Raw genomic sequence first — 26095 nt, 5'->3', positions numbered from 1 at the left:
CATGGCATTTTGCAGATGTACCTGTATGGCAGAATGTACTGTATTACTGCACTGTGCTTGTGTCTCGTGGTATTCTGGCACCAACGACATACCTCCAACAATCACTCCAGATGTACAGTATGTAATGTAATGCCCATGCATAAACAAGGTGGCAGAATTAAACCAATATGACTGACTTTTATTTATGAGAGAGTATGGAAACTATAATTAGAACTAGAGGAACATTTATATGGAAAAAGGTTTTTAGGCGATAGTCAGTGTGGATTTAGAAAAGCCTGGTCTTGCTTCTTTAGCTCTTTGCAGTAACTGCAGTGACAGACATAGAGACATTTACATTTTGAACAGGCTTTTGACATAGCTCTTCATAAAATATTAATTTTCAAATCACAGGCTCAAGCCTACAGGCATTCAAGGTTATATACGGGTTAGGATTAAGAATTGAGACATACATTTTTGAGAGAATAAAAAAGTCAAACGGAATCTTAGGATATATAGTTAAAAGTGTAGAATTTAAATCAAGGAGTGTTATGCTGGAATTGTGTGATGGACTACCCCAACCTCATTTTGAATACTATGTATACATCCCAAAAAATATACCACTGCTCTGAAATTTATTTTAGCCTGTATTTGAAGTCCGATATTTTAATTGTGGGGATATAATTTGTGGAGTCCCACAGGGGTGTGTATTAGGATCACTGTTCTTCCTAATACATTTTCATCTATATCTGTCTATACAATCATGTAGATTCTGATATAGTTAGTAAAGCAGTGTATTTTTCAGGTTGTACCAAAACAGATGCACATGAAAACACCATAGAAAATGCAAAATTTAATTAAGAAAGATTTAGATATATTTCAAAACTAGGCAACCATCTAACAAAATGACATTTACAGTATTGTTGTCAAGTGCAGAATGTTACTTCTAGTTAACAGGCAACAAAAGCGGCTTATTTACAGTAAATGACCTAGATGTTTATGTTAAAACATAATTTAGATGTTCCAGACAATGTGAGGAATCTGTAAAATATTAATAACAGAATATTAGGATGTATGGTTGAAAGTGTAGAAATCAAATCCAGAATTGTTGTTAAAACTATGGGAGGCCCTAAAACAGGTATTGTGTACAATTTGAGTCACCAAGTTATAGAAAATAGTATATTGCTGCTCTAGAATCAGTCCAGAGAAGAGCAACCAGTTACATGGAACTTGAAGGAATGTTCTGCACTGACTGACTAAAAGGGACCTTTTAATTGTGAGCTGTGAAGAGTATGAGACCCGATTCAAACATTCAAAGTCCCCTAAGGTGCTGACAAAGTCAATCTGATGGATGTCTTCAGAATCAACAGCGAAACACAAACCAGATTAGTTCGTTTTCAGATTGGCTACAGTGGCAGAGATGGAATTTCTATACAACATTCCTATAGAAGATCACTTTGCACCTTTCATTTCCATTTAGTTTATATGATGTTGTTTACTTTTGTGTCATAAGTTCTCTCTCTTGGATGGAAGAGCACAATGGAATAAACGTGCCAATAATAATGATCCATCTGTTTTGTGAAGACTAACATTAAACTTCTAAAAAGCACCATTTAACATTTGTGTATGTGTATTCTTGTACCCTTGAGTGTTTCATTGAAGTCATCAGTAAGAATTACCTTTTGCCTACTGTGACATAATATAATACATTCCCACCTTCTTGTAAAATGTCTGGATGCATTTTCTGCAGCATTCATTGGCTCCAGACCAATGGACAGATCTTTATAAACAAATGTGGCCTGACTCCCTTTGATAATAATTAACCACGTTTTTTTTTAAAATACTCCTTTAACTGTCTTAATGAGATTCCCAGTCACAAATGACCATGGCAATCGAATGATGCCAGTTCAAAGAGCCCTTTGCTGTATGAGCCTGCTGCCACTGTGACACCCAGTATAAGCCATGCCACGCTGGAAGGTAAAACTGGCATGCCAAGGCGTTTATTTCTCGCAGAGCGGAAAGCCTGTCCTTCACCTTTCCCCCAGAAACACCATCTCACTGCCACTTTGAAACAACTTACTTCATAGTAGGAAAACAAATCATGGTAGAACATACAGGGGGAAAAAAGAAATAAGCAATACTACGCACAGTTTTGAATTGCATACGGATTCATCATTTTAATACTGTCGCAAATATTTCCCTATGACGGAGGTTATATAGACAAAAATGTATCACTGTGAACATATTTCTGTCCCTTATCTAAAGAGCAAAACAATGTGCTAATTATAACAAAAAAGCATTTTTAATCTTTAAAAAAAAAATGGCTCTGTTCCTGTCCTTGCAAATACATCGGTGTACAATAACTTATCTTTAAAAGAACCTAACATCTGGTCTCCTTGAAGGAAGCTATTCCCGAAACTTCAGCAGTCTTCTAATCTGCACCATGAGATGACCTATAGATGTCAAAATGCAGGCAGCCTGCCTCACTGCCCGTGCAGTCCCTTCTGTGAGCACATTCAAGGCCTTACCACAGAAGGGCACTTTTGTAGAAGTGTCCATATTCTCTGCACAGACGACCCAACTAGACTTACCAACAGGAGGTTTAGTAAGTAGAACAACGCTAAATGTACCGCATTTTACAAATATAAAACATCAAAATACAATACACTGTACTTACAATGTCAGCCAAAATAAAAGCAATAATAAATAGCAGTAACTATTTTGGTGGGGCTTTGTGGAGAGGGGTTAGTATGAGACCCTCAGTGGTGATTAACCTTACATTTAAACTGAAGGGGGCTGTGCCATCAGCGGCTTCAGATTGGGGATATCTCAAGTGGCAATGCAGAACTGGCTCAGCGCTACCAAGGGTAGGGTGTGCATTAGTCAGTCAGTGTTGTCTCAGCTCCCAGTAAACGCCAGCCCTGTGACTTCCCAGACTCCCACAACTGGTGATGACATCCACAAGGGACGTGCCTCTCCTCCAGTCCACTAGCTCAGTGCTGCTGGAGGGAGAGCAGGGCAGTTCAGCGTTGTCTGTGAGGGACGCGGCTCTCTCCCAATGGGCGCTTGGAGTAGAGATGTCACTGCAGACTGCGAAATCTCAGTAGCTGATAGGTCTTCTGAAAGGGCAAGCTGGAGGAACCTGATAGCTTTACTGCCCTCTCCCCAGGTGGCTACATGGGTCGTTGCTGTGAACTGAGAGGAAGGCACAATTGGCAATTCCACATTGGGAGGGTATTAAATAATACCAGTGATTCTGAATCTGCTAAAAAAACTGGAATGTTTTTGTACAGGTTCACTGCTCCTAGTGCCGAAAATATAAGCTCCATATTCCCCTGCATGTTTTGGGTCTTTAGGAATTTTTAGACTGCTCAAACAAAAAGTGAATAAATACTAATCCTATTTGATTGATATATGACATGACTGGCTGAAATCTATTTAACAGAAAGCAAAAGTCATTATGGATTTGAGACTGGCCCTGGTCACACCTTCACAGGCTTCAACAAGGCAGCACAGTCTGTAGGCACCGCAGCTGTTTCACAGAGCGTGCTGTCAGGAATGTCTCAAATATCAGGGGGAAGCTACAGTGGAAGAAACACTCAGCACAGAGAAAAGGGAGAGGGCTTCCAGCATTATCCACAGCGAAGAAAAAAAAAAAAGGACTAAACAATAAAAAAAGATTTGTCTTGACAACCCTAGCCAGAGCAGTTCAAACTCTCCTACGTGATTTTATCAGAAGTCCTGTTTTTTTCTTGCTCACAGAGGTGGCAACTGCTTTGGTCAAACAGCAGCAAGAGCAATAATAATAATAGTAATAATAATACAATTATAAGAAACAGAGCTTTTTCATTATAAGGTGTTGCCTATTCCTTTTGCAAAGCAGTGTAAGGCAAGTGTTATATAGTGCATTTCTTTTAAAAAGCATAACTCTTTAACTGCTCGACAGAGCTTATGAAACAGACAGACCTCATGGCAGTAAGGCCTAGCACCTGCAGAGCCGCAGGCTAAGAAGCAAATAGGTTCTGATTAACATTCCCAACTGCCTGACATGATCTCAAGCCCAGCAGGTTCTACGGAGCAAGCGTGTGATTTGATCGGACACACCCAGACAACCAACCTGCTCCACCTGTTCCAATAACTATAGATCGATCAGGTTTAAGCTAAAAATAATGTTCTCAGCTTTGCTTAAACTACTGGGTGAAACTAATGAGACTTTCACAGCCATAGGCCTCCTTATATTACATTCCTGAGAGTCTAAAATTGTCATGCCCCAACAGGTCTGGTCTGTAATGCATCAGGAAGGAGCTACTGTTTGGAAGAGCTAAACCTTTTTACAGTTTTGCACTGACCCTGTGATTCCGAATTTGATGTTGAGGATGATCTAGGAAAGGTACTCCAGCATTCTGGCAATGCTTAGTGCTGAACTGCACGTGCGTTTAGATTATTCACAGACAAAAGATCCTTAACAAACCCAAATACTGAGCAAATCCGTCATCTCATTTCTCTTAAGTCACAAAGAATCACAGGGTCTGTTTTAAATTAGCTAATGCATCAAGGGCCAGTATGTTTTTAGAAAAAGTAGACTGAAAAAGAAACCATAAATAGCTTTGGTACCATGCACAGGGTGCGACAATATGTAGGCTCAGTTTACAGTGCAGATTCCAACAGGAATAGCCGCCAGTCTTCTCTTTCAGAGACACATATGGAGCAGCTCAGCTCAGGATGCTTTCAGGTGCTCTCTGAGGCAAAGTAATTAAATAAATGGCTGCCTAACTTGTCTTCCAACTGCCTCGGGCAACGCTAACCTGTGTGTTAAAGGACATTTCTCTCTCACTCGAAACATCTCTTTCATTGCCCTAACAGGGGTTTGGCTTTGCTGGGCTATGTGTAGGCAGCCACCACTTTCTTGAGGCTCGGTCATAATGGCCTGAACTACCACTTAGAGAAGTTTTATGCTAAAAACATCAGACTTTTATATAAAAGCTAAAATCCACAATTATAATAAAGATGCTAATAGAACAGGAGAGGTCATTTTTGTATTCTGCAAAAAATCTTGCACACGCATAGAGAATTTAGGAGAAAGCTGCATTTACTTTGCATTTACCAGACTCAAAACCCTCTTCTTCAGAAAAGCCTTTACTTAACTGGTTCCATTCTTCACCTCTCTGCTTTCCTTAGTAGCACCATCCATGGTCTCCTCTATATATTGTAATTGTGTATTCTTCTTATTTATTGTTGTTGTCATCCTGTAAAGCGCTTTAAATTGCCACCTTTAAAGGCGCTATATAAAATAAAAGTTTATTATTATTATTATTATTATTATTATTATTATTATTATTATTATCTAAACTGAATAGGAAAGGTTTTTGAAAACTACTCCCCAATGGGAAGGATTCCAGAGTCACCCCAGCAAAGCAAAACTCTTGCTCTTTTCACTGAGCAGCTTCAGCGTGCAGCTGGCTGTCACGCTGGTGTCCGAAGGGATCGAGGCAAGAAAGAGCACAATTCTGGGTGGAGCACACTCAGCCGCCTAAATGCTACACAGTAGTCCTGAAAAAAAGAAATACAGATAAAAAAAAAATATACTGCAGCGCTGGAAGCAATCCTTTTGAAGACCCGTGATGTTCTCAGAACAGCGTCAGTTTTACTGTAGCAAAAAAAAAACTGATTTGACAAAAATTTTCCTCTGGAATGCAAATCGTCGGAGAATTTGGTCTTTGCGCCAGGGACTCCGCCCAGGAAATGTCTCCCCCTTCTCTCCCGGGTCCTTCGTGTGTTTGTGAGGGAACCGCGGTGTCCCAGCGGAACGAGAGCATGACCAGAGCTGCAGGTGGGCTTCTGTTACCCAAAGAACAACAAGTCCCCTGGACGAGGGACTGCTGGGAATAGCACCTGGGTGCTGACTGTACAGCTGGAGCTCCTCATCCTCCTCTTTTTTCTTATGTTAGATTTTTACAGCCAGGGCTTAACTGGGCAGGAAGCACTGGTCCTCTTCTGCCCCGCACCCCTCTTTGTGATGCATGAGACCTGAGCTGGTTGCACGGCCAAGGGACAGCGCCCCCTTATTCCCCCACCCACCCCCCACTCCCCCAGACTGCGGGGGCCAGGGCTCCCCGCTCGTCTCCCCGCCCCAGCTCATAGCTCCCCGTGCCCGGCCTCGTCCTGGGTGGCCCCGGAGCCCTCCCTGCCGCTCGGGTCCTTCAGGTTGGCGTAGGCCACCTCCTGGGCCAGCTGCTCCAGCGGCGGCAGCCCCACCGCCAGGTTCCGCAGGGCGATGGCCGTCATCAGGAAACTGGGGGGACAGGCCAAGAGAGAAAGCCGTGAAGGCGGGTGAAGAGAAAAGGAGAAAGAGGGGGGAGAAGAGAAAGGAGATGGAGGGAAAGGGAGAGAGAGTGCACTTCCTACTGCACTGTGACAGATACTCAGGGATTAGAGAAACATTCTTCCCGAAATTCCCGAAGTTGGGAGAGGGAGGAGGGAACTCAGTTGAACTGGCAGCCCAGTATGTGATCTCCTGTCACAGCCTGAAGAACAGCGAGTCTGTCTCCCAATAATGCTCCAGCCGCCTACGGTATATGTCAATATTTTATAATATGTCTTTGTTGTAAATGTCTGTTATATGTCTGTAGATTTTATTTTACTTTTATTTTTTGTTTTGTTTAATGTAAATATCATTACTTTCATTTGCTTTGGCAACACTGATTGTACCCATCGGTCATGCTAATAAAGCACCTTGAATTGAATTGACAAAACGAGAGGAGGTACAGGGCCTCCTCCACCACCTTGCGTCTGGGCACAGTCAACATCGACAGTGACCTGCTTCTGGACTGAACAGTAAACTGATACATCTGTTCTTTTTCTTTTCCCGTTTACAACCGTTTTTGTGCAATATATGCCAGGGACCTGTGCAATACATTTATATTTATAGTCATATTGTGCAATACGACTTTTTTGTGTACTGTTCTGTTCTGGTTTGTTCTTTGTATGTTCTGGACTGTGAGTAACTCTTCTTAGTGCACTTCTCACTGTACTGATTGTATTGTATGTATTGTATTATTGTTATTGTATCATTCGTTACACTGTGGCTGTGTTGCCTGTGCTAAGCTGCTGTTGCACTGCAATTTCCCTCACGGGATCAATAAAGTATCTATCTACACATGGGCATGACAGGAAAAAAGAACAAGGGTACAAAGCTCAGAGGATGTAGATCCAGCCCTTCCACACAAACAGAAACCAAACTGTCTGCTTTAGCAAAAACAATGACATGTTAAAACTGGAAAAGCTTTGCACAGGGCTGCGTTTTAACTTTGCAAGAAAAAAAAAAATCCTAAAAGATGCTCTTTGTTCCTAATGCGCGGTACGTCATAAATTGGTGTGCAGACAAAACTACACAATGATGCAGCCCTGTCGATGAAGCTGATTCCCCACGATCCTTCAGGAAGCACGTGGATCAGACTCTTGGAGCACATGACCTACAGGACACACTGTCCAGAGCTGTCCCCAGGTGGGGGGGGGAATCAGAGCTGCCCCAGTAGATGGGGCCCAGTAGATGCCCACTGGCACGATGCACATGATTTAAATCAACGATGCTAAGCGAGATCCCGGGAGGTGAAGACTTCAGCACCCTGCAGCGATACGGAGCATGCTCAGAACTCTAAAGGCAAGGTCATGTAACGCATGCAAGCTGTTTTTATTTTCTTTTAAGTGTTTTGACTAATCGTTTTTAAATCTCCTTAGCATACAGTCACCGTGACGAGCAACAGCTGGGACAGGGAGGAATGCAGAAAATACAGGTCAGCAGCGATGAAGAGAGAAAAGAAATGAAGGCAGTGAACTGAATGATCCCCAGGCTGACTGAGACTCTTCTCCATGGCCGGGGCATTGCAGGAATTCATCCCAGAATGCACCACAACAGCAGGTCAAGGCCTTCGCTTTCAACACAATCTATCGACGATTCCTTCCCAAACAGCAAATGCCAGCAAACTCATTCTGACAGCGGCTGCAAGAGAGGGAATTTTTTTTCTAAGGCAAGAACTACCTAAGGACAATCACTAAGGCATAATTTACCTGGTGGGTTGTGTGATGTCACAAGTATAAATGAAGGATATAGAATCATGTGTGCTGAATGTAACAGCGTGCTGCTCACTTCCCCTGTGGAAACAGTGGAGGATTCGCCCTGAAGTCTGGACCCTGCTCCTCTCATCTGTAACCTTCATGTACTTTGACATCCTTATGGATCGGGCAGGGGGACAGGGGGAGGAGCTGACCTGCGCCGGAGGATGTAGTATTTCTTCTGAGAAAAGCGGATGGACCTCTCCAGCAAGGTGGCGTTGCGCCGCCTCTGCCTCTCCTCCATGTGCTTCTGTTGCCGTAAGAACGCCTTGAGCACGGGGTCCGTCACGTTCAACTCTCCCCCTGTCCCGTTCAGGATGGGCTGCAGCTCTGGAGGAAGGGGCTCCGTTTCTGCACGGGACACACACACAGTACGTCAACTTCCCAGCATGCACCTCAGTGTTGTAGCTTACATCCCTCCCCCTGTAGGACTGTTACGTATTTCACAGCACTTTCCACCGAAAGAGCTTACTGAGGAAGAAATGACACGTGTGCAACACTTCAGTCAGGATTTAGCAGTCATTTTAAGATGGTTTCAATCAGACCTACTACACCAAGTCACAGGAATACCATGGTGTACTATAGTGAAATAGTAATCACGTGGATGTCATGGATATCTCCAATGTCTGCTGTCATAAAACACAGTAAAAATATGTTGAAACTTAACAAAATGAATTTTACATGTTCCATTTGGATAACAGAATTTGGAAACAGGCTCCTTAGTTTCACTGATGGAAGAAAGTGACACAGCACTCCTAGAGCATGTGAGATGTAGGTCTGAAGCAGGTTTCAATGTCATGAAGCATGCCAGTCATAGCACTTCCTACTACAGCAGTAGCTTGAAGACTGAGAACAAAATGGAGGTCAGCCGGCCACTTTACCAAATGTCAATAATACTGTAACTAGACAGGGCATTCCAAGTCTCAGTCCAACAAGGTGCCGGGTGCACAGTGACCTCTGGTGTTCACTGCTGTAACTGCACATTTTAAGCAGGGCAGTGCTCCCTCTGGTGTCAACCAGCAGAATGATGGATTAAAAGCAACACTGTAAACTGTACTGTCCCTGGGAACATTAAAATCCTGAATCTGATTAAAGTGCATCATAAGACACATTTGGGTACATGTACGTACTGTACAGACCCACTGTCATTGCATCCACTCCTAACGGTCGTGTGTGGCTCATATCACATCCATCATAAGCCAATGCAATTTTGCAGAGAGTGACTGACAAGGCAGTCCTCTTCATTTTAGGATATCCACCAATTAATTTAATATTTGTATGTTTTCAGACGATACCACCTGTTTCTCAAACTCGCATGCATCCCATCAGGTGTTAGTTACTGTTATCCAGTGGGTAATGCATGGTGGAGGTAACACACAGCGCCACCTAGTGGCACAACAGAATGAGTCCTCAACCCAACAGCAACACAAGACACCTGGAGCCAACACTACAGGGATACTGCAGCGGTGGCGTATATCCTGCCCCTGCTGTGTCACCTGTGCCGTTGCGCAGCCTCTCCTGCAGCTCATACAGCTGGGTGAGATTCTTCTGCAGCGCCGTCTCCGTGGTGTTGACGTAGATGTACATGTAGCAGGAGGGCTCTGGCGAGATGGTGTAGACCTTGTGATACTGTCCTGCAGGGAGCTGGGGAGGACGCACAGCAGAACAGCCTGTTGAAGGTCTAGGTGACATTATTCAAAGCAAAATATTTACTGGGAAGCCCACAAGCCTCCCATTGCCTAGCAGTGCGATCCATTTCAGGTTTTTTAGCCCCAACGTTCTTTGTACTTTAGAGCTAAATTTAACTATTTTTATTTATCTCAAAATCTGTTATCGCAGAGAAGATTATCTTACCTAAAATCCCAACAATATTATGTATTAAACACAGACTTCCAGTTGTGGCTCATGTACAATGGTCTGAACTTCAGTACAGCCTGAAATTATTTCATAAGCCCTGCATCCCTGTATCAGCCACTTCGATAGGTCGGGGCCTCTATGAAACCATTTTACATTCTAACGTTGGCCTGTGCAGAGCTTCTGAACAGTTAAAGAACATGTACGACTACAGACAGCCACTGCAAAAACCTGCATCTGAGATGGATTACATCACAAATCCTGCACGCAAGAGAGATCTGGGCCACAAAGCTGCAGACAGAGAACACCTGATTATGAAGCTGCTGTCTCCTCTTCACATTCATAAGAACCAGGATCTTCCATTGTTACTTGGAATTCTGAACAGATAAGATTTTAGAAGGGAATTGATAAAAGTATCCAACATCTGCAAGGGCACTGACAAAGGCAACCCAGTGGACTTCTTCAGAACTAATCATGAAACCCAATCCAGAGGGCACAAGTGGAATCTACAGCAAAGTGTGTCTAAAACTCACAACAGGAGGCATTTCTTTACCCAGTGGGTACACAGCCATGTTGTTGGAGCTGATAACCTGGTTTCCTCCAAGGAACGTCTAGGTGAGATCTTCGGATTAATTAGCTATTGGTAACCAAATGGGCCAGATGGTTTGCACATCCTCCTGTCGTTTGTAACTGTTCTTGTATTTCAAGAGCACAAGAACATATAAACACGGTGATCGGCAGACCGATATAAGGGTTTTGACAGAGACAGAAGGGGGCAGACCTGACGTGATGAGTGAAGGATTGTGGGAGAGAAGCGCTGGACAGGAAGTGCTGCCGCGCTGCAGCGGAGGGAACCTGGAACCCTACAGCTGTACCTGCATCTTGTCCCCGGGCCCCAGAGTGTAGTTCTTCCTCTCCTCCACGATCTCCACGCTCAGCTGGCCCTGCAGGAGCTGCACGCTGGTGTTCCCCAGGTCCTCGCTCACGAAATTCTCCAGGAGCAGGCCTGCGGGCGAGCACGTCAGCAAGAGAACAAACTGGGTCAATAGTGACACAGAATCAGGACATTACTGGGCAAATGGAAATAACCCACAGGCACCTTTTTAATGAAGAACCTAAAAGGCTTAGGTGAGATTGCTTTCATATCAGAATATAACAGAGGTGCAAAACGAGCTTATGCTCCACAGTGTGCTATGCTTTTTTCTGCAGTAAAATATTTTTTGTCCCTGCATTCCCAGCTGGGGGAACTGTGTCAGGAGTTGATGCCAGGGATGGTGATGTTTGTTTCTTCTAAAACCCTCGAACTGCCAACTCTTGAGTATTGCACATCCACACAATTTAGAATGTCCAATCGGTTGGTATTCAAAATCTACCCCATCTGGTTTTTCAGACTCGGCCAAAGACTAATGGCCCAAGGACATACTCATCTGTCACAGCTGTTCACCGTATGACACACCACAAGCCCCAGCATGCATTGCAAAACTGTGAGTGTTGACTGCAAGAGCTGTACCTCTTTGGCTGAAGTCAGCGCAAACATAATAAATATTTACAAATAACTATGAACAATGGAGATGACGAAGAATAACAGATGATGTTGCTGCACCTGGAAGCTGGGGAATTCATTGTTTGATGCCATTTTGTCTGCTGGTTATAACCTTACAAGCTTTCTCCTCTTCACTCTCACTTTCAGGTGTCTTGTGTTTTGGTACCAAACAGTTTTGGGAGGGTATGAACCTAAACCAAAGTCCAAAAACGGTCCAAGAAGACATTCAAGACTTCCCTGAACTTCTCACGGTAACAGCATGCATGAGACTGACAGAGAGGAGGGTGTATGATGGTTTGTGAGCGCTGGAGAAATTAATTGAGGGTTCTATTATGTTACCATAGGCATTGAGAGAGTGCACGACCATGCATAGTCAAATTGTTCATGTGGTTGAAAATTATTCATTCCCATTTATTTTGGTGTATAAGCAGACCCACACAGAAAAGTTTACTGCATCTTACAAACCTAATGGAATCCAAAAAGCAGTATTGTTCCATTCTAAATTGAACTGAACCATGAACTTCTTGCCCGACAAAAACTCTCCCTATATTTGCTAACACATCTTTCAATTCGTCCCTAAATGTCAGCATCAAGGGGAGGCGATGAAGCACAGCCGCACCTGGGAAGTCGGCGATGAAGACCACCTCCGTCTGGTTGTCGAGCGTGTTCTCAATCTCCAGCAATTTGGTCCTCCAGGGTGAAAGGTCAACCAGCAAGGGCATGAGCCAAGGGGTTGGGCGGAAAGGGGACCAGTCAGCTTTCACTATGTCCACGCGGGGATCAAAAATCCTTGTGCGACAGAGAACAAAAAACATTTTAAACAAATTCACTACATGAACTGTTGGTGCTTACTAACATGTACATTAGTGGCTACCCATTTTGAATAACAAATGCATGTTATCTCTCTGCATTTACACGGCGAACTCAGCCACAGCTGGAAAAGAACACAATGTGTATTCGGTCAAACCCATCCTGTAATCTGTATAAGGACCTGGCTTGCAGCAGCTGATAGTCTCCCACCCTTTGAATTGCTTAAATACTTAAAGCAGACAGTTTGAATATCTTCTGCTAAAGCGAGGTAGCTAAATTTACCCTCTGCATCTATCTTGGATAACTTTCAATAGCCTACTGCAAGCAGCATGGGTGAATCTATCAGACACTGTCATGTAGGAAGAGGCAAGATGGAGATCACTGCCTCAACTACATCCCCCAGAAGGCTGTTGAGAATGATTTCCACCCTCTGTCACGTGACCTTTCAGCTGATGACCTGTAGTCATGTGAGAAAGACCCGGAAGTGAATGCTCCACATGAACCGTCTGGCTCAGAGAACGGATATTCAGTTGGGCGCAGCTCCAGGGGGGAAGTGGGCCAGGAGTGACTGGAGAAATGATCCACTTGTTGAATCTTGCAACTATAACTTAGAGGATTGCATTTCAGGTGGGTAAGCAGCTTAGCTGTCCCACTTCCTACATGTAGGGAGAGACTCCAAAACAGTGCAGTTAATGTTCCACCAGAGACAGGCTTTAGTCACTCCTAAACTAAATAAAGCTCATTATTCTACTTTTCATTTCATTTGTGCGAGATCCAAGAGCCACCTATCTGATATCCTGCTTCCACACCATTTTGGCAGTGTCACAGGGGGTAACTTTGACAGACCTTCTCACTCAATTCTTTAGGGACAGTCATTTGTACCCATTGTCAATAGCTCTGTGCGCAGTGGTGCATCCCTGGTTAAGATAGGACAGGCCTCTATGAACAGGGCCACCAATCAGAGACAAGGACAGGTGCACCTTCTTTCCCAACCATTCAGGGTGTACCTCTGCTGGAAGCGCTCGTTGATGGACACCCAGATGTCGAAGTAGATCTCAGGTTCCGAGATGTTGTAGTTCAGGAGCTGCTGACTCAAGCAGGTGGCATACTGCTTCAGCATGTCCCCATGGTCCTTCCAGCGCCGGCTCTGGGTGAACACCTGGGGGCAGCAGAGAGCAGGCCTTGAGCTAGTATGGACCACACTAGTGCATATTCACACCTCTGTGCGAGTGACAGAACACACACCACAGTGCAAAGAGCTTCCCTCTCATTCTTTACCACAATAAAGTATCAGAAAACAACGAAGGCTCTGTAAGTGTGCAGTTCCACTATGACATTCGGGATATGCCAATGAATTACAGTAACAGTTTGTAACTTATTTAACAAATAAATTATTGTGGAAACTGTTTTTTTAAGAATATGAAATACAATTTACACAGTCCAACATTAAACTCATCTAGTGATTTTGAAATTAGGGTGAAAATCACTTTAATATCCTACATAGTAGTTCCATATACTGTCCTACATAAAAGTGGTAAACTCTGAATCCGAGATCTGTTAACTGAAGATTAAGACTCTGAGGCATTTTCAAAAGCAGATCTTCACCTTTTCACTAAAATCTTTAATGTGTAGATTTACTCTTGGTTCCACGAAGCCAATCTGTTCTGGCTCTTTTCCCCAGCTTTGCTTGTGTTGTGTTAGTATATGAGTGCACACGCACAAATCAAATTGTATTATGACATGCGCTTCAAAGGAAACAGCTAATTCTTTAGAAATAACCAAGTGTGTCTTTGGCAAACATTTGTCTACAGCTGTAGTTCCCACACAGAAAGCCCATCACAGTTTTGGCTCTATGGGCTTCATGGCCGTTTTTTGTGGGAATCTTCACAGGCATCCACCATGCTCAGCTTTTATGTGTGTGCACGGGGTCCCAGTGGGGGAATAATGAAAGAACGCGTCTGACGGAGGAGGAGGAGGGTGCTGGCAGTCTCTCACCCCAGGGTTGAGGTAACCAATCTCTCCAGTCTTCCCATCGCGGTAGGTGATCTTGACGTGCTGGTGAGAGCGCGAGTGGACCATCATGTCCCAGGAGTACCCGTACAGCCCATTGGTCAAGTTATTGTAGCCCTGAGTCGCAACACACAGAACGCAGACCAGCCAAGTGAGGGCAAGGCGAGAAAAAGACAAGGCCTCTACCGAAAAAAAAAACATTCCCTCCAAAGCCCCACACCTTGCTTTCATGCTTAAATCCACAGTCAAATAATTCCACAGTCACCTGTGCAATCAGTGCTCAGTTCCTTTCAGTTTACTGAGGATCACCTTATAATGCACGTGTACTGGTGCAACCTGGCCCTTATTTCTGTCCTTCGTCTGTTTTTACAGTTAAAACATATAGTAGTATTTTAGCACAACTGCTATAGCTGGGCAAAGCTTGACAAAGTGCAACACAAAGCTTTTTACTCTTATAGTAACATAGAAAATTATCATCGATAAGATCCCCATTGTTTAAATCATGTTTCTGTTCTGGGGGAATCCAGGCTCGGTTATTGGGAATTGAGAACTGAGCTGAATAAAACAATAATAAAAATAATCCTTATAAAGCGTTTTTCTGGACACTCCACTCAAAGTGCTTTACAGGTAATGGGGACTCTCCTCCACCACCAGCAGTGTGCAGCCCCACCTGGATGATGTGACGGCAGCCATAGTGAGCCAGTACACTCACCACACACCAGCTATCAGTGGGGAGGAGAACAGAGTGATTAAGCAAGTTCATAAAGATTATTAGATGCCCATGATTGGTAGAAGACCAACGGGACATTCTGGCCAGGATGCCAGGGTAACACTCTTACTCTTTTCGAGAAATGCCCTAGGATATTTAATGACCATGGAGAGTCAGGAACTTGGTTTTCCATCTCATCCAAACAACAGCATCTTTTTTACAGTATAGTTTCCCCATCACTATACTGGGTCATGAGGAACAGATCACACAGATCATTGGGCGAGTGCTTCTTACTGGTCCCACTAACACCACTTCCAGCAGCAACCTTAGCTTTCCCAGGAGGTCTCCTACACAGGTACTAACCAGGCCAGGCTCAACCCTGCTGAGCTTCAGTAGGCTGCCAGTTGTGAGTTGCAGGGTGATATGGCTGCTGGTATCAAAGGTAAACATCTAAGTTTTCCAAGTATTGTTTTTTCCCCCCACATTCCAAACAGTCTTAACAAGTTTGGTCCTGAAGGGTATCTCTTTGTTTCCAAATGTTTGCACATAGCTGATATGATCAGACTCTCACATTGCTCACTGAGTGAAGAGTTACAGGGTTACTCTTGGTTGCACACTACATGCATCTACCTTTAAAATCGGAGGGTGGTAAAATTATATTGCATCAAAAATTTAAGAAGACCGCTAAAAAGATTTTCAGCAACTTTTATAGAACTGCCTGCTTTTACGTTATCTGCATGGAAAATGGCACTAGTGTGTGTGCAGTAAGACCAGCCCTGGATGATCTTTCATTTTTTTCACTATGGCATTTCACCAGCAGCATATCACCCTGCAACTCACAACTGGCGACCCACTGAAGCTAAGCAGGTGTGAGCCTGGTCAGTACCTGGATGGGAGACCTCCTGGGGAAAAACTAAGGTTGCTGCTGGAAGAGGTGTTAGTGGGACCAGCAGGGGGTGCTCACCCTGTGGTCCATGTAGGTCCTAATGCCCCAGAATAGTGACGGGGACACTATACTGTAAACAGGCACCGTCCTTTGGATGAGACATAAAACCGAGGTCCTGACTCTCTGTGGTCATTAAAAATCCCAGGGCGTTTCTCGAAAAGAGTAGGGGTGTAACCCCGGCGTCCTGGCCAAATTTCCCATTGGCCCTTACCAATCATGGCCTCCTAATAATCCCCATCTATGAATTGGCTCTCTGCTCTCCTCCCCACTAATAGCTGATGTGTGGTGAGCGTTCTGGCGCACTATGGCTGCCGTCGCATCATCCAGGTGGATGCTGCACATTGGTGGTGGTGGAGGGGAGTTCCCATTACCTGTAAAGCGCTTTGAGTGGAGTGTCCAGAAAAAGCGCTATATAAGTGTAAGCAATTATTATTATTATTATTTTAGCCCGGAGGAAAGGCACCATGGCGCACGGTGGCCTACCTGTGTGATGAAATGGGAGTAGGGCATGAAGAGCTGCTCAGTGATGTAGAGGAGGGTGAAGAGGGTGCCCAGCGTGTGGCGGCGGCTGGGTTTGGCGGGGGCGCTGGCAGAGTCGGAGGAAGACTTGGGGTACACACAGGAAGTGCTGGGCTGGGGAGGAGGCGTGATGGGGGGCAGGAGCACCCTCAGGCATGATGGGAAGCGGGCGAAGAACCGACGAGGCCAGTCGGCATAGCAGAAGAGTGGAGAGGTAGCCATCATGGCGTAGGGAAACATTCCTTAAAGACACAAAGGCACAGGACTGAAAGAGGGTACCGAGCAAGAGTGCAAAAAACAGAGCAACACCATTATGTTCTCTGATCTCTAATATAACAACTTGAGAAGATAAAGTTCTAATCGCAGAGTCCTGGTTTATGAAAGTGAGATCCCATGGTTACGGTCAAGCTTTCAGCTATTTCATCTGTGGTACAGGTGCGTCTGCATCAGGCCCTGCATGATGAAAAGCTGCCCTTTTTGTCAAGGCTGTTCGTCTTTTTGTGCCAGGGTTCCTGCTGGGCAAGGGAGAGGGCTCACCGATGCTGAACAGCTGGGAGTTCATGGAGTGGAAGTAGGTGACGAAAAACATGGCGATGGGCCGTGTGGCATCAAAAAAGAGCAGATATCCAGCCGACAGGTCCAGGACCAACCCCCCGCCGTGGACAACGATTAGACTGGTCATCTCCTCCGACAACACCAGTCTGCAGCAGGCACACACAAGCAGAACTTGTTACGTCTGTGCATACTGTGCCATCTGTACAAATAATTGGGAATGCTAAGTGCCTCAAGAATCTTATCAAATGATGGGCATAATAATATAAATGACTGATTGACTGACAGACAGATAGGACCAAGCTTCATGTCAAATGGGCAAAATCAAGGTCTTATAAAGGGCTGGTTTACAATCCTTCAAAACAACCTGTGCTCCAGAGTCATCATGTGCTAACAGCATGCTCTTTCACCCTAAAGACACAGAGGCACAACTCACTTGAACGGATCAAACAGCCAGTGATGTGAGAGGTAGCCCATGGAATATCCTCCTACCCAATCAGAATCCAGCTTCTTGATCCCAGCAATGAAGTACACTATGAAAATCTGCACAATAGCAAAGAAGACGTTTTAAGAAAATGATTAACCAAGCAAACTAGACAAAAATTAAACTGAATAGTAGTAGGAATGAATATTTAATCTGCCTGCAATGCAATATGAACTTCTTTAATTGAACCATAGCTGTTTCCATAGCAGAGGATGTCCACCTTTTTGATACATTTATACTTTTTCCCCCAAATCGACTAGTGTTGTTAATTAGACCTTCAACTATAACCCAGTGAAAGGCTACAGAGTTTAGCTCATGCTCTCTCAAAAATAACATTGATGCAGGGCAGTAGTAAATGGCACAGGCATGGGGTAAGCCTGTCATGTCACTGAAGGGTCATAAAGTACACCATGTAAAGTAAAGTTACTGTGTGACTGACCTGGGCCCTGAGCACAGTGTAGTTCCACAAGGGCACATCAGCGTTCCTCTTCTTAGGGTTCCTCAGCCCATCGATAGACCTTTACAACGGGGTTTAAGAAACTGATTAGAGTCTGTGCAGCATCTCCATGTGACTAGAACTTCTGAGGTAAATCCACCAATCCCCATTACACCACATCTCAGTTTAAAACACACAGAAAAAGTACAGGTTCCAAACTCCCTTTTTACCTCACACATGATTGTTATACTGTACCTTGTTATAACAGGTATCGCTGATCAGCTATCCTGTTGGACATCTATATTTTGATCAAGCTGATCATTAAGCATTAATAACAATAATAATCATTCCTTAAATTAATTTTAAGGAAGTAACACTTTAAGGAATTTAATTCTCAAATGACCTGCAGTAAGCATCTGGGGAAATGTGAGTTTGTACTGAGAAATAGTTATGATAAAATACAGACATAATATAATTAGTGGAGTACCGCAGGTATCTGTACTAGGGCCACTGCTCTTGTTCATGTATATCAATGATCTAGACATTGGAGTAAAATAGTTAAATTTGCAGATTTTACCAAAATAGAAGGATAAGCAAACACTCTAGAAGCAGCAAATTAAATCCCAAAATGTTTTGAATAAATTCAGTACTGGACAAACACATGGGAGATAAGTGTTCACTTCGACAGAGTATTACAAGATTGTAACAAATATACAGGTACTAAATCAGAAACCTTACTCAAAGATCCTACTTATGAGAAATACTTAGCAGTTAATGTTTAAACATTGTTAACATATTCTAGACAATGCTGAAAAGCAATAAGAAAGCATACATGTTAGGATATATACTTAAAAGCACAGAATCTAAAACAAGGGAGGTTTTGTTAAAATTGTACAGTGCACTAGTAAGACAACGTTTAAAATATCATGTTCAATTTTGGTCCCAATGTTACAACAATGATACTGCTTCTCTGCAATTAGTCCAGAGAAGCACAAAAAAATACACCCCTGGATAAAAAGGACTGTCGTACACTGAACTGAACCATTTCAGAAATGGGCTGGATGGGTTGAATTGCCCCTCTCTTGTATATGTTCTTATGAATAACTTCAGAGGTGATGCCCCTTCAGACCCACAGCACACGTCACTGCTTATCATGTCTCTCAGTGTGATATTACCCACATGCTTGTGCAGGGTTATTACCCACCAGTAGCGATTGGCGTCCATGAGGGTGAGCTGGAAGCCAATGAGCCCGTATAGGTAGGAGTGGTTGTTCCAGGTGGTCTTGTCCAAGAAGAAGATGTACCAGTAGGTGCTGATAAACATCAGGCAGGACAGGCGATAGAAGCAGCCCAGCATGATTCCAAGAGCTCCTGGCAGCGGGGAGTGGGAGAGGACAGACACGCCAACATGAGCTCAAGTCACACTGGGTAAACTAAGCAAAACGTGAACATTGTCCAGCAGCTTTGGGGTCTACCAGGGGTCAGCAAGTCTTTACTTTCCTACAGCATTTTTACATTGCTAGTTAATAAGGATTATTATTTGCAGCACAAGCCACCTCTCCATACCGAACAGCATGATGACATAGAGGAGGTACATCCAGTCCAGAGGCAGAGGCTTCAGGAAGTTGAAGAGGGGAAAACGGCACACTGGCGCCCCATCCAGGTACTTAAAGTCCAGGTGACTGAGGCCCCTCTCCTGGGGGATATCCACCACCATCAGCAGGCCTGGCAAGGACAAACACAGAGACAATCCTAGACACTGAACAAAACCACCACCTAGTCCAGTGTTCATTTTTAGATTTTGTACAAAGCAGCAAATATCCATAACTTTGACACTACAACCAAAGAAACCTTAACTGACATAGCTGCATAGTCAAACCCTTAAGGTCAACACACAGAGTGCAATCTTCAGATCCTGTGGATTATGAAGTCTTTCGTGACCACAGTAATAACAGATCGCATAACAGCATCTTAACTTTGATCAATCCCAGCATAGGCAGAAATGCAGTGGCTTAGGCTGCAGGATTATAGCTGCAGATGTAGCTATGGTGTGAGAAATGAGTGATGCAGATACACACTAGATGAAAACTAGATTTGGTATTCTTAAAACAAATAAGCTTCAAGATCACGGTGACTGCCCTTTCAAAAACAAAAGAGAACAGGTACACATCACATCCCTGATCAGTAGTTTCTCTGGTCATTCATTCAACTGAAGAAAAAGGTAGAGAAAATATTTTCTTATTACAATTATCTGTCACTTAGGGATTATAAAAAATGTACATTTAAAGTTAGCTTGTGACGTGCAAAGATAAAAGCAGAGAGAGGCAGTACAAGAGGATATCCAGCTAAGATCCCAATTCATATCTGCTATTTTATTCTATTCATTTGACTTAATAAAAGTACTTTCGCCCTCCGCAACAACCATTTGACAGACCTCAGGTACCCAAACAAAGCTCAACAGATTTGTGATAAGCGTAATCTTCAGTGCAGCGACCTTTGACAGTCACAGTCCCAGCGGGTTACACAATCTCCACAACAACAAAGCAAACAGACATGTCAACTCCACTGCAGGCACGGCCACACTGGCAGGAAAGTGTAACCCAGGACCCCCACAGTCCCCAGGGTAAGTGGGACAAAAGGGGCCTTTTCTGCTGAAAGGCGGCAGGCGACAGAGGATATGCCGTTACAGAAAGGGTGCTTCTCGGGGCTGAACAGCTCCTTTAGACTGTTTCTAATGACACATTAACACATGCCGGGGAGGAATAAATTAGGGATCCTTCACAGAGGTCGAAGGGAATGAGAAAGAAGCAGAATGTCGGTGATGAAGAAGAACAGGACTAAAATATAAATCTGTTTTCCCCCTCTCAATGGGAGACTATACACTACAGCTGGTTTATTAAACACTTTGTGCATGTATCTGAATAGATACGGTTTTTTCACCCTGTTAGAAAGCAGAGGCATCAAAAGAGACATTTAGACGGATAATACATTTATTGACCAAGACATTCAATGAACTTCAATAAAGAGATCACACACGTTTACAGTATTTTTCCAGCTTCACACTTTTTGTTGTTAAATATTTGTACTTGTAGTACTGACTGAGGAATACCAAGCCTTCTGCCGACACAACCTGAACTGCAGACTTTTTATTTCTCTTCTCTAGCTTCCTATTAAAATTGGAGCTGAAAGCAGCAGATTGACATACAAATCCTAGCCAGGTGTGCAAACACTGGAGTCCAGAATCTTTTTGCATGGCCCGCCAGCAAGATAACCAGGACCCAAGTGCATAAGGAGGTAAAATCCTAAGCTTCAGACTGGCACGTACAGCACCACACAAACAGAAAGGCAAGGGAGAGGCAACCTGACTCAGGGTAATCACTCCCACTCTATCCTCTGCACTGCACCACCAGCACGACATTCTCCAAGGGACAGGCCTCTTCACATAGCTGATCAGCAGCCAGTGGTTGACCACATCCTACAACTTGGTCAGACGGCCAACCAAAAAGCACCACAGAGTTTAAAACTGCACCAACACAGCTCTGTGCACAACATGTAGGAATCTTCCCAGTGCAATCTGTTATACACTGAACCCTGCTATATGCGTGTTAATTAGCATCTAGGTCGCCTGAGCTTTTGCTTCATCTTTGGTGCCTACTATGACCACTTTGAGTTTATCTGTCCAGAGTGCAGTGAGATCTATAAAGTGCAATCATGTAAGCAGGAAAATTTAATTATTACAATTTTTTTTGCAGAAGTGTAGCACACTTAAATCTTTTCACAGGAAGCGAGAAGAAAAGTGGATTATGCTGGGAACAAAAAAAAAACAAGTTTTAAGTTCTAGCCTTCTCAGGAACAAATGAAAGGCTCAATTTCAGGAGCAACAGAGTGTGGCCTATTTACTGTGGATGAGAGAAACTGGAGAATTGTTTTTAACAGGTGGTGATTTTTACCACTTTTACACTCATTTCTATGACAACCTTTATCTAAGATCTTCGGAAATCTGGCAGATTGCAATTTCGCAGACTCTATACATCATTGATGATATGATATAATGCTTTTTACAAAACACATACCAGAGCTTTGAATGGCTTGCTAAGAAGCACCCGATCCCTTTAAACTCAAATAATGCTGACCAATCGACCGGATCACTGACGTTTTATAGAGTAAACATTGTGTAACCCCTCTGCAGTCTCGCCCCTGCCCCCCTCCCCGTTCTCCACCCTCGCCCACGAGGACACAGCCCTCTCTCACCAAAGAGGAACCTGAACACTCCCAGGGATGCTGGGTCAGTGGGCCTGTTCAGCAGGCACACCAGCCTGTGCCAGGAGGACAGGTCCTCTTTCTCGAACCCCAAGAGGCGCTTCATTCTGCTCTGTTGAGGAGGAGGACTGCCTTTCCGCCCTTCGGGGGCCGGGGTCTTCTTGGGGTTCCCATCGTCACGGTCCAGCCTCCGCCTCTTCCGCGCGGAGGCCTGGATGTAGGGGGCCCCTGTGGGAGAAGACAGCGAGAGGCTCAGTTTGCCAGGAGCATCAGTGGGGTCTTCACTCTAGTCCAATTACAGCTCTTCAGCTCCATGTATCGAGTCATCAGGCCACTGATTCAGTTCACAGCTGAATGTATCCATTCATGTGGTCTCACCGATCGATACATTCGGCTGTGAACCGATTCAATAGTCCGATGAATCGATACATTTGGCTGTGAACCGATATATCAGACAATTGCTCCTTCCAGAATCTTGCAAATGCATAATAGCAAGGTCTGGTGCTGAACCACTACTGGCTTCCAGTCCTGCTAAGACTGGTCAAACTGGTACAACAAAAAGCTAATTATTGTCTGGAGAAAAATAGATTTTATTCAGTGCAATTTTTATTTCACAGCACATTTTCAGCGCGAATCCCATTTTCTTACAGCAAAGATATAAGTAAAACGGACTTGAATGGCTTGCTGTGAAATAAGTGAATGGAGATTGCTCGCTTCAGTTATGTGTTATTCCTGATACCGATCTAAACATTTTATGTTTGAAAGCTGAAGTTGCATAATTAACAGCACAACGGTGAGACGTGCAAGTGTACCACGCACCGCTCACGTCCTGAGCCAAGTCGGAAGTTTTTATTCATAATTTTAAAAGTAGAGAGCTGCATAATTCAAATTGACAAAAAAATCAGTAGTTTATTCTAACTTGTGATCCTTGACACGCATCTCACCGGGGTAATTGTTTTAAATGCAGACTACAGAAACAGTTCATCGCAAATCACACTTTTATGCTGTCCAAATTCAGCACCCTGTACCAGCTATAGCTTTAAGACCAGACAATACACAACTCGGTTTTTATTTTTTATTTTCAGCTCAAATACAACTCATTTAATGAATGACCACAATCATCTCATCCAAACGCATAAGATCAGTTCTACCGCGTTTAGAATCACACATGCTCAAAGAAATTCGCTCTTTCTCTTATTCGGATTTTTTACAGCTTTTCAATGTATAATCTTAAAAGCGTAAAATGCACGCAGTGTACGGTGAGCACTCTACCTGCAGAGCTGTCATGCCCCGGTGTCTCCATGTCGGGAGTTACCAAACGATTACTTTATCGCCGCAGACCTCCTGTCCAGCTTAACTAGAAACTGGATGGAATTACCGAGAATTTAAAATCCTCCCTTTAAATTCACGCTCAGTCCCAACCCCCTGTCTGGCGGACACGTAAACACTATCCCAAAAACTTCACATAACCAGCAGGCTCACCGGAAAGGAACCTGGAATGTCGTAAAATGCCACACGTTTCAGCAGACACTTTATTTTACGACACTATGCTGGTGCCTTTGGTGATATGTGGCAATAGCCGGCAAAGGATTTTTTTAGAGAAAGAAAAACTGAGTTAGTGGAGTTATCTGTATTTCGGCATTTTTGTATAGCATTGCTTCTTGCAACTGTTTGTACATTTAAGCACGAATCCTTTTCTTTTCTTACTTGATAAATGCAGCGCTGGAAATCCCAGACAGGACAAAATTACCGTAAAATACTAAAGATAGCTACTGTATACCGATTAAGTCGATTTTCCGAAGATCTCTCGTGTAAATTGAATTTTGTTTCATACCACGAGACTGGAACATTAAAGCTTTAGGTCTTATTAATTTTATTTTTCCATCAAAGTAATATGCATCACATAATAAAAACAGATTACCAATAGGCTAATATTGTGTTTGCTTAATATTTAAAAGGAACAGATTATGCATGTATTGCTTGATATGTCTCATTATATATGAACATTTGTGACGTGACAGGCGGGAAACCTGTCACTTTTTAGATATAGTGTGGAATTCAAATATTGATTGTTGTAAGTCGGTTGGAGCGCATTTCCTCCATCTCGGCTTTAATAAGAATTTATCTCCCAAATTCCAGTTTTATTTAACGCCAGTGATCGTCAGCACGGATAAATTAAAATCCACTGTGATGTAATAATTGAATACCTCGAACGAGAATCATCTTAATTTATTAAACCTATCAGAAAGATTCCTAAAATAGCCTCCTATTAGTACAGTTAGTGATTTAGGGGAGCTACGTTACATATTGTAGCGCTTCGGGGTTCACATGGGTGCCCTCGCTGCTGCCGCATCAGGTCGACCCCCCACCGTCGGGGAGTCGAACCCGGGTTTCTGGTGTCACTAAACAGGGACCCAGCCTCTTGAGCCAAAGGGAAATCTTTCGCTAGCCCGGCGGCTGCGGTCCCTGCTATCCACAGGGAAGGGCGGTGATGTCACCGCTCTGGTAAGCCAGCTCTCACAAGCAATGGAGGCCGTATGCGTTACAATATACTGTATATGCTAAAGGCTGTACAGTATATAGTACAATATAGAATACATTGTGATTGAAAATTCATTGGATGTATTTAATAGATGTTTCTTAATGTTCATTTAGGTATGAAGATAACTGATTTTCAGTTACAGGAATGCGAGATATCACCTACCTTTAACATATTGTACGTATTCTAAGTTTGTGAAGCTGTGACTGTGACTCTTAATGGTTTTGTAGACGCTTATAAATATCCGCCCGTTTCTCTGAATAGACCTCTCAAAAGTGCCCGGAGTCTGGACTTCACCCACCTGGTTGGGAACCTTGTTCATGATGTCAGATGTCAGAATTGTTGCATTTCCTGTTCTCCATGTCCTTGTCTCACTACTGAGGGGGAAATGGTCCTCTGATCTGGCTTAACCCTATCTATAGCACTTGAGATCTTCTATACGGTACTTAGATCAGATGTCCTCTTAATATCCTTTGTTCTAGACTGATTAGATTGAATTCCCTTATCCTGCTCATATATTACAATCCCTTGAGTCCAAGAATCATTCCACTTCTTTCAAATTGTTTTAAGGCTAAGATATTATTTCTGTGGGATGTTGACCACCACTGAATACAATTCTAAGTGAAGAGGCTTATGAATTTTTGGCATACACTTTTATCCAAAGCAGTTTACACGTGTGCCCACTTAAACAGCTGGGTATTTTATTGGCGCTAAGCAGGGCGGAGATGCACTGTGCAGACAGAGCTACAAGGGTGTGGCTCTGAGCCACTACATTACCTTTCAAAAGACACTGTCGTGTACAAAAAAACAGACGACACACAGGCTGGGTTTTAAAGACAAGTTTGATTTTATGTTGGGTTTTTTTTTTTTCAGTTTCAGGCATTTCTGCCAGTAAAAACATATTTCCATCAACTGTAATAAAGAAAAATGTTGTAACGATTGGGGAAAAGAAACTATTCTCTGGGGGCAGGGGTTGGTTTTTTACAGTGCTGAAGGCTTTCATGTCCCAGCACCTGAACAGATTGCTGGAGTCTCCTGCAATGAAGCACAAGGCTGGAAAGGGGAGGAGAGGAGGAAATTGCTCACAGCTCTCCAGGGTGCTTGGCTCCACCATGGGCAGCAGCAGATTCACATGGTTAGATCAAGCACAATGGAGTCCTGGGCAAGAGTTGGGTATGAACAGGCTCTCCTGCACTCTGACTCTGCCGCTCCCACTGGCATGTACCTCTGGGGTTCTGCCCACAGAGCGCAAGGAGAGCTCCCAGCCATGTAGCCAAGACACAAGACATTGCAACGGCACCTTCCATCCCCAGGAGTCACAGGCAAGAGTAAAACCATGCTTTAAT

General features: G+C 43.7%; 1 protein-coding gene across 1 annotated transcript; it reads right to left on the bottom strand.

The window, feature by feature from the left end:
- Positions 1 to 809: 809 nt before the first annotated feature.
- On the bottom strand, positions 810 to 23702 carry ggcx (gamma-glutamyl carboxylase). The gene is made up of 15 exons (XM_088624261.1): positions 23483 to 23702; positions 22202 to 22438; positions 19517 to 19675; positions 19156 to 19321; positions 17955 to 18033; positions 17468 to 17574; positions 17017 to 17180; positions 16444 to 16721; positions 14291 to 14422; positions 13303 to 13454; positions 12105 to 12274; positions 10818 to 10948; positions 9585 to 9732; positions 8244 to 8439; positions 810 to 6268 (listed from the first exon to the last, which is right to left on the bottom strand). The coding sequence occupies exons 1-15, from the start codon at positions 23511 to 23513 to the stop codon at positions 6112 to 6114; spliced, it is 2307 nt and encodes a 768-aa protein (XP_088480387.1). The 5' UTR covers positions 23514 to 23702; the 3' UTR covers positions 810 to 6111.
- Positions 23703 to 26095: the final 2393 nt, after the last annotated feature.

This window comes from Lepisosteus platostomus, chromosome 3, assembly GCF_059453375.1.
Source record: "Lepisosteus platostomus isolate fLepPlt1 chromosome 3, fLepPlt1.hap1, whole genome shotgun sequence".
NCBI lineage: Eukaryota > Metazoa > Chordata > Actinopteri > Semionotiformes > Lepisosteidae > Lepisosteus > Lepisosteus platostomus.
The sequence above is the reverse complement of the archived record's forward strand: the minus strand, read 5'-3'. Positions and strand labels throughout refer to the sequence as shown.